Source organism: Aptenodytes patagonicus, chromosome 15 (assembly GCF_965638725.1).
Source record: "Aptenodytes patagonicus chromosome 15, bAptPat1.pri.cur, whole genome shotgun sequence".
NCBI lineage: Eukaryota > Metazoa > Chordata > Aves > Sphenisciformes > Spheniscidae > Aptenodytes > Aptenodytes patagonicus.
In genome coordinates, this window is record NC_134963.1 from 11,573,676 (window position 1) to 11,586,142 (window position 12,467).

At 39.2% G+C, this 12,467-nt stretch overlaps 1 protein-coding gene across 6 annotated transcripts in view; it reads left to right on the plus strand.

The window, feature by feature from the left end:
- The window catches only part of MED15 (mediator complex subunit 15), a 30,584-nt gene extending 18,342 nt beyond the window's left edge, over window positions 1-12,242 (plus strand). For 4 of the 6 annotated variants that reach the window (XM_076353018.1, XM_076353020.1, XM_076353021.1 and 1 more), the window contains 10 exons: window positions 56-175; window positions 6,201-6,343; window positions 6,666-6,793; window positions 7,695-7,829; window positions 8,229-8,292; window positions 8,461-8,527; window positions 8,983-9,143; window positions 9,348-9,514; window positions 10,408-10,506; window positions 10,659-12,242. In XM_076353018.1, coding sequence (XP_076209133.1) covers window positions 56-175; window positions 6,201-6,343; window positions 6,666-6,793; window positions 7,695-7,829; window positions 8,229-8,292; window positions 8,461-8,527; window positions 8,983-9,143; window positions 9,348-9,514; window positions 10,408-10,506; window positions 10,659-10,795 — 1,221 coding nt within the window. In that variant the 3' untranslated portion in view covers window positions 10,796-12,242. The remainder of the gene's footprint in view (window positions 1-55; window positions 176-6,200; window positions 6,344-6,665; window positions 6,794-7,694; window positions 7,830-8,228; window positions 8,293-8,460; window positions 8,528-8,982; window positions 9,144-9,347; window positions 9,515-10,407; window positions 10,507-10,658) is intronic. The other 2 variants (XM_076353019.1, XM_076353024.1) reach the window with 2 other exon arrangements.
- The last annotated feature ends 225 nt before the right edge of the window (window positions 12,243-12,467 follow it).

Below are 12,467 nucleotides of genomic sequence, written 5' to 3' on the forward strand. Positions count from 1 at the left end.
CACTGCATTTCTTGTTTTGCGATTACTTTTGTCTGTTGTCCCTCTGTCCTCAAAGATGATCACCGCACCTATGGCCCGAGGTGGGATGCAAATAAGACCACGGTTCCCGCCTACCACCGCTGTGTCTGCTACGCCGCCAAGCTCCATTCCTTTGGGCGGACAGCAAATGCCACAGGTATTTACTGAGTCAAAGCACATTGTGTCAGGAATTGTGCAAAGCATTCAATACGTGATTGTATAGCACTTGCTTTCAAGCAAGGGGAAGTTCACTTTTTCATCAAACGACTAACTTGCTGGTGTTGCTCAGGGTATTGGGCTGTTTAGGTTTTTTATGGATCCTTTTTCATTTTAAATAATAGGTTTTCTGAGAGCTTGGTATATCAAATAAAGCATTTTTAAAGCGGCATAGATCTTTATTTTAACATTTAAAACGTTTCCATGTTCATAATTGATTCAAGTCTCAAATTAGAACTTTGTGGTTTCTGTTTAGTCTTTGTCCGTACTCCACAAGTGTGCATTTATGAGAGTGTTGCAAGTCGGTACTGCAGCATACTGGCTGAGTTGTGTCTGGGACCTTACTTATCTTGTGTTCATGCTCTGTACAGGTGCTTCTTTCACTTAATAGTAAACTTGGCTCATTTCGGTTTGAGGAGTAGCTTCTTGGCATGGTATCAGGGACCAAGAAAAATAGAGCTATTTTCTTTCATGGTTGTGTAGGAGGAACTGCCAGAAGGATTCCACTTGTACCTGCATCAGAGAAGAACCTGTGTAGGTAGGCTGGCAGCACCTGTCCAGCTGTTGCTGGAAGATGTGTGAGGTCAGAGTACTGCATCTGCCTGGTGCAGGTCTGGATCTGCTAAAGACCTCACAGTCATGTTTTGCAAGCAAAATGTGTTATTTTGGGGGAGTGGGAATGGGGAGAACTAGAATGAAATAGAACTGAGTTCTTACCAGTAAGTCACAAAACGAGGCTCTGCTCTGCAGAAGTTTGCTGAGCCCTATGTGATTGGTGTTGGTTTAAATACAAATCATTATGATGGTGGAATAGTGTTCAACTACATTTTTCTATCTGATATTCATGAACCTTATGTCTTGTTCTTCTAGATACTAACTTTCAAATTTAATACCAGGTGCAGTTTTAGTTCTTAATGCCGCTGCATTTTGTTCATAGGGTTAATGAAATTTTCTTCGCTCTTTGTGTTTTTGTTTCCTTTGCAAGCTTGTCATGGGGCTGTGGAAATGTCTGAAACTCTGCTTCCTAGTGCTGCTGCATCAAGTTTAGTAGGCACAGCCTTTTCTTCTCAGGAATTTGTTAAGGTAGATGCAGTGACCAGAAAGATTCTGCAGACCTAGGCAAACACATCTGTTGTTGTTTCTGATTTAAGGTGGATGGCCATTTCAGTCCAGGTCATTGTTTATATGTTAACTGAAATAAAACCCTGACATAGCTATTGAGTCGAAGGAGAATTTACTTTGAGCTTTATTTGCTGTAGCAGTCTATATGGACTGAGACAATCATCTCCCATATGAAGTATTCACAATATTTGGTTTGATGATGAGGCCTTCTGATAGATATTTAAGTATTAGATTGGCTTATATTTAATATTTGAGTCATAACAAAAGACCTCTAGTTTATGCATTCAGTGCCATAGGCTGATCTTTTAGTGCTGTCATGTCTGTGCTTATTGAGGAACTTTGATTTCTGACAGCAATTGAATTGGTCATCAAGGAGTGCTCTCAGTAGCATGCCAAGGATTGTGAAAATTATGTAGAGACTGAACAACTAGAGAAGGCAGAAGAAGAAAGGAAATTTCTTTATGAACAATGATTGGAGTGAAAATGGCTCTTAAGCAGGTGGTAGGATGAGTGAGTGAGTCGTGGTTTAATGGTGGTGGGAAGCATGTTTTTAAAGCCAGTCTGACATGCCATGTACTTGACAGCTCTGGATCAGCATGAATCTCTAGTCCTGTCTGCCAAAACACTTTGTTCAGGTTCTAGGTGGATTAGAAGTTAGAAATGTTGTCATTTATGCCTCTTAATTTTGTAAAATGATTAAATAATATTGTCTGTTTGGATATGTTGTAACCTCCTTGTCATCTGAGCCTTTGCAGCTGTTCACAATAGGATTGAAGGGCTGTAGCATATATCTGGTTATTAATTACGCATTTAAGAGTCTGTCATCTCCTTGACTACAGTATCAGAAGTCTTTTAAACTTGGTGATAGGTGGTTCAGAGTGTCTTCTCTCTTTAGAAAAGAATCTTCATATTGCACTGAAGAATATCTTTCAACAAAAGGACCAGATGTGATATCAATACTGTGTGGCTATTTTTATCCCATATGACACAAATGTCAGTCTGCCCTTTTTTTATCACAAGGCTCAGTTGATTCTGCAGTGGGTTTTTTGTTTGGTTGGGGGTTTTTTTGCTATCACAGTCTTTTCAATCAAAAGAATATATTTACTAATATGGCATTGTATTCCACAATCTCCTGGTCTTGGTCTTTGGAATTGCCAGAGAATTAGAACTGACTTTTTTTTTCCTTAGCTGAAGTTTGTTTGTGCCTGAATAGTTACCAAACATGAACTACAATCAATATTAGTGGCACTTTTTGAACAGCTAAGAGAAGTTTCATATACTATATTTGGATTGACTCAAGAAACCTGCTGATGTTGAAATTTTAAAAGATTAAACTAATCTAATACTTAGCTTTTGCTTTAGCAATTGGATAACTAATGTGCTAATACCAGTCATTCTCCTGTATTTCTAGTGTCAAACCTTCAGGTTCTGTCTACAAATTTATTGCAGTCTGTAATAGTATGAACTTCCAATTTATTGTTGGCACAGAAATCTTCAGCAAACTGAAAATATAGGAAAAAAGTAAAACTAAGTTAATATTAAAATAAAGCAAGGCACACTGGCATGACTGGGAACGTGGAAACCTGTACCTGAACTTATTTGAAGCTCTGCAGTTTCCATTTTGTCACACAAAGCAGCATAATGGTGAACTTCAAACGCAGTTTGCAACAGGGTGGGCAAGGCTGTGCTTACTGACTTAACATTGAAACTGTAAGTACAGTAGTGTAAATGCTTTCTACAGTTTTCCTTTAAACTAAAAGTGTTTCTACTGTTCCTCATTATTACCCATCACTTCCTTGTTGCAGTCTCCTTTTCCTTGCCGTTAGCTTCTGCATATTGTACACTCTTGCTATCGGGAGCTTCTGAAAAACTCTCACTAGCCTTATCTACTGAGTGCTGTTCCTTGCCTGAGACTCAGCAAACTGGAGGTAGGCCTCATAGCTAAGTTTATCTTCCAGCATGGTGTGCTCTAAACACTAAGAATAGCTTTGATTTAGTGGATATTAAGTGCAAATTTCTGTCATGCAAGCCTAAATATCTTTTGGGCAGGACTTCAGAAAATTAGGGCTTGGTGTCACGATCAGGTCACTGTGGAGTTGCAGGCTAAATTCACATTCAGTGGGCTGTAATAACTGTCCATGAATATGCTTGTAGAGGCAGAAAATCTCATCCTGCAGTGAAAAAATACATAGTTGCATTTCTTTATATATGTTGAAGATGAAGGGTATACAAATAGTCAGTAACCATGGCTTAACTGTGGAGTTAAATAAGAAGCTAAAAGAGTTTAATGGAGTTAAAGCTCCAGAGGGAGGGGTGGGTTTTTTTGTCCTTTGGGTTTATTGGGTATTTTGGGGTTTTTGTTTTTTAGCGTTCTTTTTGGTGGGAGTCAGTTGGAAAGAGCATTCCCTAGAAGTTGAAATTTCATTAAATTGTTATAATCTTAATCCATATCCTGCAAACAATGTAGAAATCTAAAGCTGAAAGCATCTTTAGATCTGTTCTCTAGAAAGACATTTGAAATTCTTATGTAGCAAATTAACTGCTTTCAAAGAAAAGTAAGGCAGTAAGTTCAGAATTGCATACTTCTGAGTGCATGTTTTTGAAAATGCCACAATTTTGCTTAATATTAGACATTAGCCTTTGGTATTCTGGAATGAAGCTGGCAGAGAGCAAACCTGTTGCAAGACGGAAAGCTGTTTGCCTATGCGTGTACTTAAATGAGAATGGGTAGTGCAAAAAAAGATATCAGAACTAATTAATTCTATGCTTATGTGCACAGTAGATGCTGCATGTTCTTTTCTTTGCTTTTCTGCAACATTTGTAAATTAATGTGAAGGGGCCTTGGTGTTGAAGTGGATACAGAAGCTTAAATCTGGCAAAAAACCCTAACGAAATCTTTCTCCTTCCTTCCCAAAACACAAGGATTTAAGTTTTCAGAAGTAATTTTATGTAACCAACTTGAGACACTTAAAAGGGGCCTGATTTTCAGGAAGTGATGAACCACTCAAAAGTGGTCTTAGTTTGACTTGGTGAAAAATGGGTGCAGCATCTGTATGGGTAAGTTCTAAATCACTTGCTGTTTAATAGAATGTTAAATAGAATTGTAAAAAAAATCAGGGAGTGCTTTTTGCAGTGTTCATCCTAGCTTCCTTCCAAACAGTGGTGAGGTGCTTGGTTTCTGTGGGAGGCAGACTATACTTTTCAATCTCAGAAATGCTTTTCCAGCTGTTGAGGAGACACATGCTGTTAAAGAATCCACCTCCTATGAAAAACAGTAAGCACAGTCTCAGTATGTGTTGATTGTGGAGAAAAGGAAGATTTAATAGCTGATTTAAAACATAATTGCAGCCTCACTTGTTCTAGATATTATCTTTGTAGGAGAGGTTGCGAAGGTAATGGAGTTACTATGATTCTTTTTTTTAATCTTCAGTATGTCAGGCTGCATTTGATTTTTAAACTATGCTTTAATGGATGATAAACTAGTATCTTCAAGTTCAGTAGCTTTACATTTGCACCTAGCTGGGAATTGTTTGGGCCCATTTTATTTTAATTTTTTTTTTTTTAGTGGAGTGTGCCCTCTTGCATAGCTGATATTCCAAGCAAAGCATTTCCTGTCATATTCAGTGCATACATGCAAAAGTAGACCATGCAATACTTACTTTTTAATGTGCTAAATATCATGTCCTCTGGAAACAGTTGGATTATTTAGATGGATGTTTAATGAGTGAGTGAAGGACAACACCAAATTGCAGTCCCTATGAAGTGTATGGGACTTATGGATTTACTGGGACCTTTTAAAAATGGTTTAGACCGAGGGAAACAGAGTTGTTAATTCATAAAGGTGCTAATCAGTGCCTTACAGAATGGACGCATGGGTTACTGAGTCACAATATGTGGCCTCTGCGGGCTAATTCAATTTATCTTTGTGTGTACTTACTTATAGCCTCAGGTCATAAGAACTCTGTGTGCCTTAAACAAACATGATCACTTAATATCTGCATTACTATACCATGCTCCTGGCCACGATACAAGTTTTTTTGTTTGGTTTTAAGTGATCAAGGGGAAAAACGTCCATTAGAACAAATGTGAGAAGTTGCTCTAATTTGAGCATCATCTGACTCTGGCACTTTATAGTGTACAGAATAAACTTAGTTGTTACCCAGAGTTTGGTGCTGTTCTAGAAATGCTCTTATTCATCTTTTTGTCCTTCAGGCACACCTCATCATTCTCCAAAGGTCAGCAAGCTACTTCTTTCCCCCCCCCCCCCCCCTTCATTTTGGAGTGTTTCTATCTCTGCCCAGCTTCTCAAAGCTGAATATTTAAACAAGATGTTGGTGGTTTGGCTTGCTTAATTTTTTTCTTCCTTCCTCCTAAAGAAAACCAGCTGGGAAGCTACAGTCAAGGCTGACAGACCTTTGAAGACTGTAATTAAAATGTCAAAATAAGGAGGGCTTTTTTATGGTTGTTAATTCTCAAGTTGGAACTGTCTTTTCTTCCTCTCTTCTTTACTCTAGTTCTAATAACGTACAGGTTTTTCAGATGGCGCTTCTGATGTTTTAATTGCAACATGATGGTTTGGGAAATGAAAAACAATTATTATACAGTTATTCAAATTATGTGCAGTTTTAATGGTTATTTCTAGTAAAGTTGATATGAACTACTGCTCTGAGAGCCTCAAGAGCGATACAGGTGGGACTGTCGTTATGGGGGAGAACAGGAAACTAACACTTTCATTTCTTGTAGGACTGAGTATACGCTTCTCTCCGTAGGTAAAGCCTTTTAGTTAGGTTCCCATCCTGTACTCCCTTTTGTTGTTATTGATCTTACCTTTTTCCACATTTCAGGTCAGCCAGAACAATATTACCATGATGTCATCCCCATCTCCTGTCCAACAAGCTCAAACACCCCAATCAATGCCTCCACCACCACAGCCGCAGCCATCTCCTCAGCCAGGCCAGCCAACTTCTCAGCCAAATTCCAATGTCAGGTGAGCTAGACTGCAACTTTTGAGGACCTTTGTCAGTGTTGTAAGGGTGAGGTTTTCAGAAGCATTCAGTATATCTTACTCTGTTTCCACTGAAGTGAATGAATTTTAACATGAACTTCAGTGAGAGCACAGGTGGGATTGTGCCGAATACACTCTGAAAACCCCCATTTTAAATAAAGAAGCTGTGTACGAAATCCTCACCGAGTCTATTGGCAGAGCTAAAGAGTGCCATAGCGATGCTTACTAAAAACATATCTGCTCACAGGCTTATCATGCTTCCTTGTCAGATTCTGGCAGGTTTGATTTTATGCTTATTTTTCAGCTCTGGCCCAGCTCCATCACCCAGCAGCTTTCTCCCCAGTCCATCTCCACAACCATCCCAGAGCCCAGCAGCTGCACGAACACCTCAGAACTTTAGTGTCCCATCCCCAGGCCCTTTAAACACTCCAGGTAAATGATCTGAGAACTGTACTGCACACCGTGAGTTGGTGTATATTTTGGTAACTGTAATAGTTCCCAGGAAACCTGTTATTGTTTGGCACAATGAAAACTTTAAAGAGGTCTACAAAGCAGCCAGCATTGCAAGTAAGTGAAAGTCACATGCACCACATAACACAATAGCATGGATATCTCAAATCAAAATCAGTTGAAACCTCTCTTCTCATCACTGAACTACGTAATGGATTTTTCTAACTTCCCCAATCTTTTGAAAAAAGAGTGATACTTAATGGAGCAAGTTTATAGAGGCATAATGAATGATTCCTTTTTGTTCCATGCAGGAAGGAACCAGTAGCAACAGCATGCAATTTTAAAGGATGTAACCACTTAATCACAGGTGGCAGGCTGCTTTGCTCCAAAACACCTTCCTAGGTGTACTCTGACACTTGTGCTCTTCTCTCTCCCAGATGTAATAAGCAGTTTCTGATACTGTGAATGGAAGTAACATACTGGCTCCTTCTCATTCCAATGTTGTGTGCTCTGCAGTTTGGAAAGCACCGACTTAAGGAAAACTGCAGCAAATTCAGCGTGTTGATTTAGTGTTTAATGCACCAGTTTGAAGGCAAAATGAGGACCTAGAAAATGGGTATATGAAACTTCGGACCTTTTCAGAAAAAAAATTGTATTAAATGGGAATTGCTGTTCTGTCCACAGAACACGTTACTTCTGCACAAAGATTAGAGGGTTGGACAAGCACTTAAACTGTGGAAGGCATCCAGTTGTGGATTTGGATATTTGACGTGAGCTACACTTTGAGAGTGCCGCATTTCGGGTCTAGATTCTGAAATGTGAGAATGCTGTTCTGCAGTATCTTTTATCATCCCTGTGACGTGCAGTCTTGTCGTCTTGCCAGGAAATCCAAATTCTGTCATGAGTCCAGCCAGTTCTAGCCAATCAGAGGAGCAACAGTATCTGGAGAAACTCAAACAGCTATCAAAATACATTGAGCCACTCCGGAGGATGATCAATAAAATAGATAAAAATGAAGGTGAGGTTCCCTATATTTAGTCACGCATTTCTTTCTGTCAACTATCTCTTCTGATGAAAGAAGCAGTACTTTGCCTTTTGTGATGGTTTCTATTCCAGGGATTAAAAATGACAGTGAAAGTTAATTGCTCTTTCTTGCCTATGACTGTAAAGATTTTACTGTGAAGAGTGGGTGAAATCCTCATCCTTAAATTCCTATCAGTTTTCCTTTACTTCTGATGTTTTTGAGACACATAGAGCTTACACAATGGATATACTTATGATTAGTTGAAAGATCTTTAATCCTCACTACTTTCTTCAGTGTTGGCTCATGTTTTCAATTTTAACAGTATACTGTATTTCTGTCTGCAAGTATGGAATCTATTCTTGTAGTCACTGTTTGTGTCTGATATTATTTCAGATAGGAAGAAAGACCTGAGTAAAATGAAGAGTCTCTTAGATATCCTGACTGACCCTTCAAAACGGTAAATCTTTTTCCTTTTGGCCAGACATCAGGTTCCCCAGCTCTTCCAGAAGTTTGTTGTTTAGCATCCAGCCATGTTGGCATTGAAGCTGTCTGTGGGGCTCAGATAGCAGAAACACTTCAGCCAAGGTGACCATTCTTTGGTGATGAAATCTCTCCTTTTCTGCAGGTGCCCTCTGAAGACACTGCAGAAATGCGAAATTGCTCTGGAGAAGCTGAAAAATGATATGGCTGTGGTATGTAATGCTTTGCGCTAGCAAGAGTAAGCAATTAATTCCAAAAGGTCTTATGATGTGGCAAGATAATTTTTTGCATTTCTTGTTGCTCATGCTGTTAAGACTTCAAGTAAGGTTGGACAAAATAAGAAAACAGGGAAAAAATGGGCAAACATTTACTTCATGTAAGTCACCTGTATGTGTCTTTTAACTGAACCTTCAAATTCTTGTGCTTTGTGCAAAGACTTGAGTAATTCTTTCTGTGAACTTTTGCAGCTGATTTCGGGACAGGCTTCCTAAATGAAAGCTGTGGACGGCTTCCCCCCCGCCCCACCTTAATGTTACTGTATACGGTTTCAAGAATCCTTTGCATTTCATGCATTGGAAGTTTACTGCTATAAAATTTTGCAGAATCAATAGTAGAGATTTCTTTTTTGGTGACGTTTAGAACAAAAGGGGCTTCTCTTGTGTTTTAGCCTACTCCACCACCTCCCCCAGTGCCCCCCACCAAACAGCAGTACTTGTGTCAGCCACTTTTGGATGCTGTTTTGGCCAACATTCGTTCACCAGTCTTCAACCATTCCCTTTACCGTACATTTATGCCAGCTATGACTGCAATTCACGGACCACCAATCACGTATGTATCACTGACCTGCTGTCTGTCTTAAATGTTCATTATTTAAGGAAAAAATATTTGTTTGTAGAAACTATTAAAAGAACAGATGGGTTTATGGATGGGTGTGAGTTATATCTTTCCTTTTTACACCTGTAAAATATTTGACAAATTTGGTGTTGGCATAACATTTTCACCTAGTCCTTTTGTGGACTGTATTTTACATAGGGCCCCAGTTGCTTCCCCTCGAAAACGGAAATATGAAGAGGATGAAAGACAGACCATACCAAATGTCTTACAAGGGGAAGTTGCAAGATTAAATCCTAAATTCCTGGTGAACCTGGACCCTTCCCACTGCAGTAATAATGGCACAGTTCATCTCATATGCAAGCTAGGTAAGCAAGAAGAAACTAAAGGCTGAATTCAGAAAGAAGTGCTGAGCTTGACTGTAGAAATTTGAAGAGTGTTTTGCTAACAGTCTTGAATCTTGGCAACCTGTGACTTCTGCGCGAAGTCTGTACTTACTAGATTCATAGCACTGCTTAATCATGACATTCTACACAGCCTGCTTCAGGGTACACCTGGAGATTTCATTCACACTGATCCTTTCTTTGCACTGAAGTTGCAACTGGTAATCTCATTTAGTGTCTAGAAAATTACTTGTTGCTAGCAACAATCTTGATTCCTGATTTGACCTATACTGATATGTGAGAATTGTTCTGCCTCCAACAACTAGGACAGAGCTAGAGAAATATTGAGTTAACTTTTGGGAGGGTCTATTTCAATTTGTACTAATGATCGCTGACAATAGTGTATGTTCAAGAAAGAAATTCAGATTGCATCTTTTTTTTCGTCTCAGCTGAATAATCATAAAGTGTTATAGTCTATTAACTTGTTTTGCTCTTGGGTTCCAATGGGGAAAATAGATTCTTTCCTCCTCCCCTTCGTTTGAGAAATCTGAACTGTTTTTGTCCTGAATATTAGTACATAAGGCACTTAATTTTCAAAAATGAGGTGTCTAACTTAGTGAAGTTCAGCTGATGAAATGGTGAGATTGGCAAGGTGCAGAAATGTGTAAGAGATGGCGGTATTTTGCCAGGCTTTTCTTCCAAGAATTTAAGAGTGTTGTTGAAGTGAGCAATGAGATTGCCTTCCAATAAAAATGGAGATGTACAGCCTGGTTCCTCCTTGGGGTTCAGAGGCTAGAAACCAAGCTGAATTGTGCACAAAACCCCCTCTGTCCAGCAAGGAATGCTTTGTTCTGATGGGAAGTGTGTTTGCATTCTAGATGACAAGAATCTTCCGAATGTCCCACCACTACAGCTCAGCGTTCCAGCGGACTATCCAGATCAGAGCCCTCTGTGGATAAAAAACCCTAGACAGTATGGTATGAGGAAGCTAGCATGACATTTGTTGGGTCTGTGTATGTGGTAAAAGTGGGGAAATGTGAACACCTAATAGTACTCTTTTTAAATTTTTTTAAATTATTATTTATTTTATTTTTATTATAACTCCGTTTATCTGTTATCTCTTTTCCAGCAGCCAATCCCTTTTTGCAGTCAGTGTATCGGTACATGACTTCAAAACTATTGCAACTTCCAGACAAGCATTCAGTCACAGCACTCTTAAACACCTGGGCACAAAGTATTCGTCAGGCCTGCCTCTCTGCTGCGTAACATCTCACTTTCTAAATTGTGAAGCAAGAAAGAAGGTCTCGACAGCTGGCCTCTTCCACATGCCACTGGAAAATCACAGGCATTTTGGGGAGGGTACTTCAGAAGAAAGAAGCCTTATGTTGTTTTGTTTCTAGTTGTCAGGTTCAGTAGAGAACCTGATGTTAGACTTAGCTTTCATGCTTTTTATCTTCTGCCTCTGTGGACTTTTGCCAGCATTTTCAAATATACAAAATATGTATATATGGTTCTTGAGACTGTATTAGGATGAGTTTTTATTGTCTTCTTAGAGAAGAAATTATTTGTGGACTTCCATCAGGGAGTCTGGTATAAGAGGGAGTAGGGAGAGAATGTCCTCATTTGCTTCAAAGTTTGCTCAGTGCCAGTATTCCTTTCACACTGTATGTTTTGTGACCTGATACTGCCCCAGGAATAAATTAGCTGCAACTAGAATGTGCTTGCAAACTTCTCAGTGGTTGCAAGAATCTTTTTGGCTATTTACTTTGCCCAGAGATGGGATAAATTACAGCTTTTTAAGGCATCCCTCCAATATGTGAGATAAATCTGGACAATTATACTTGGGGGTGGGGAACCAAATAGAGCAAAAAAAGTATTTTATAGCTTATTTTAAACACTACTTTATACTGTATAAATGGTTTTTGGTTAGCATGGACCACATGTTTCTCACTCCAGAAGAGTGAGTTGATGAGAAAGAAGAGATACTAACGTGCACACTGACTTCCTCTATAAACTCAGTAAACGTGTACATAAAGGTGTGTGTGGGGAAACCCAACAGGATAAAGCCCTAGTAACACAAATCAATCCAGCAGGCTTGTAGCTACATTTCTTCTTTTACTAAGAGTCTCTCTGAGGCGTCTGGTGTCCTTTGGGAGTTGATGCAGTTCAGTGAAAATGCTTCTATGCTACATCAGTTTGTTTAAAAAGAAAACAAAAAAAACAACATAGCTCAGGAGTAGAACTGACAACTAATATTTTGTGCCTTGAGCTATGATGGGCACTCAAGTCAGTCATCAGCTGCCTTATTGTTGGGCACTTCTAACGAAAACCTTTGCCACGAGTAACTCTAATCTCGTGCATAGTGCGATTATTTTATCTTCCCCATGCTTATAAGTTGCTCACTCTTAATTTCCTGGTGCAGAAGAATTTCAAACTTCAGATGTTCCCATTATATCCTGCTCCATCTCCCTGTATTGTGCGGCAAACCTTAAAGAGTAGCTGGGCTCTCTTACAGTAGTGTCAAGAAATTGCTATGACCTTCGTAAATCTGTGTGGTGTCATCAGTTTTAGGATGTTTTTAAATGTGGGTACTTAGTAAGCACTGACTGAGGCAGCAGAATGCTATCAGTATTTTGTACATGAACTAATGCATTATCTGTTTGTTTCTATTGTAATAAATTTATTATTATTCCTGTGTTGGATGCTAACATTACACTGCTCGTCCCATGTTGATCCTTACAAACCAGTTCTGTTGTGCCCATTGGATGATGGTTATTTTGTTCTATGGTAAGTCAAAACTCTCACGCTTTGAAGGTTAGGGGAGGAAATAATAAATGGCTCTTCATCCCATGCAACACTGTCTTTACTGTCCTCATAGTGAATTGGAAGACCGGGTCAAGAGATTAGTCATGGTATCTACAAACGAAAGATGTAGTTT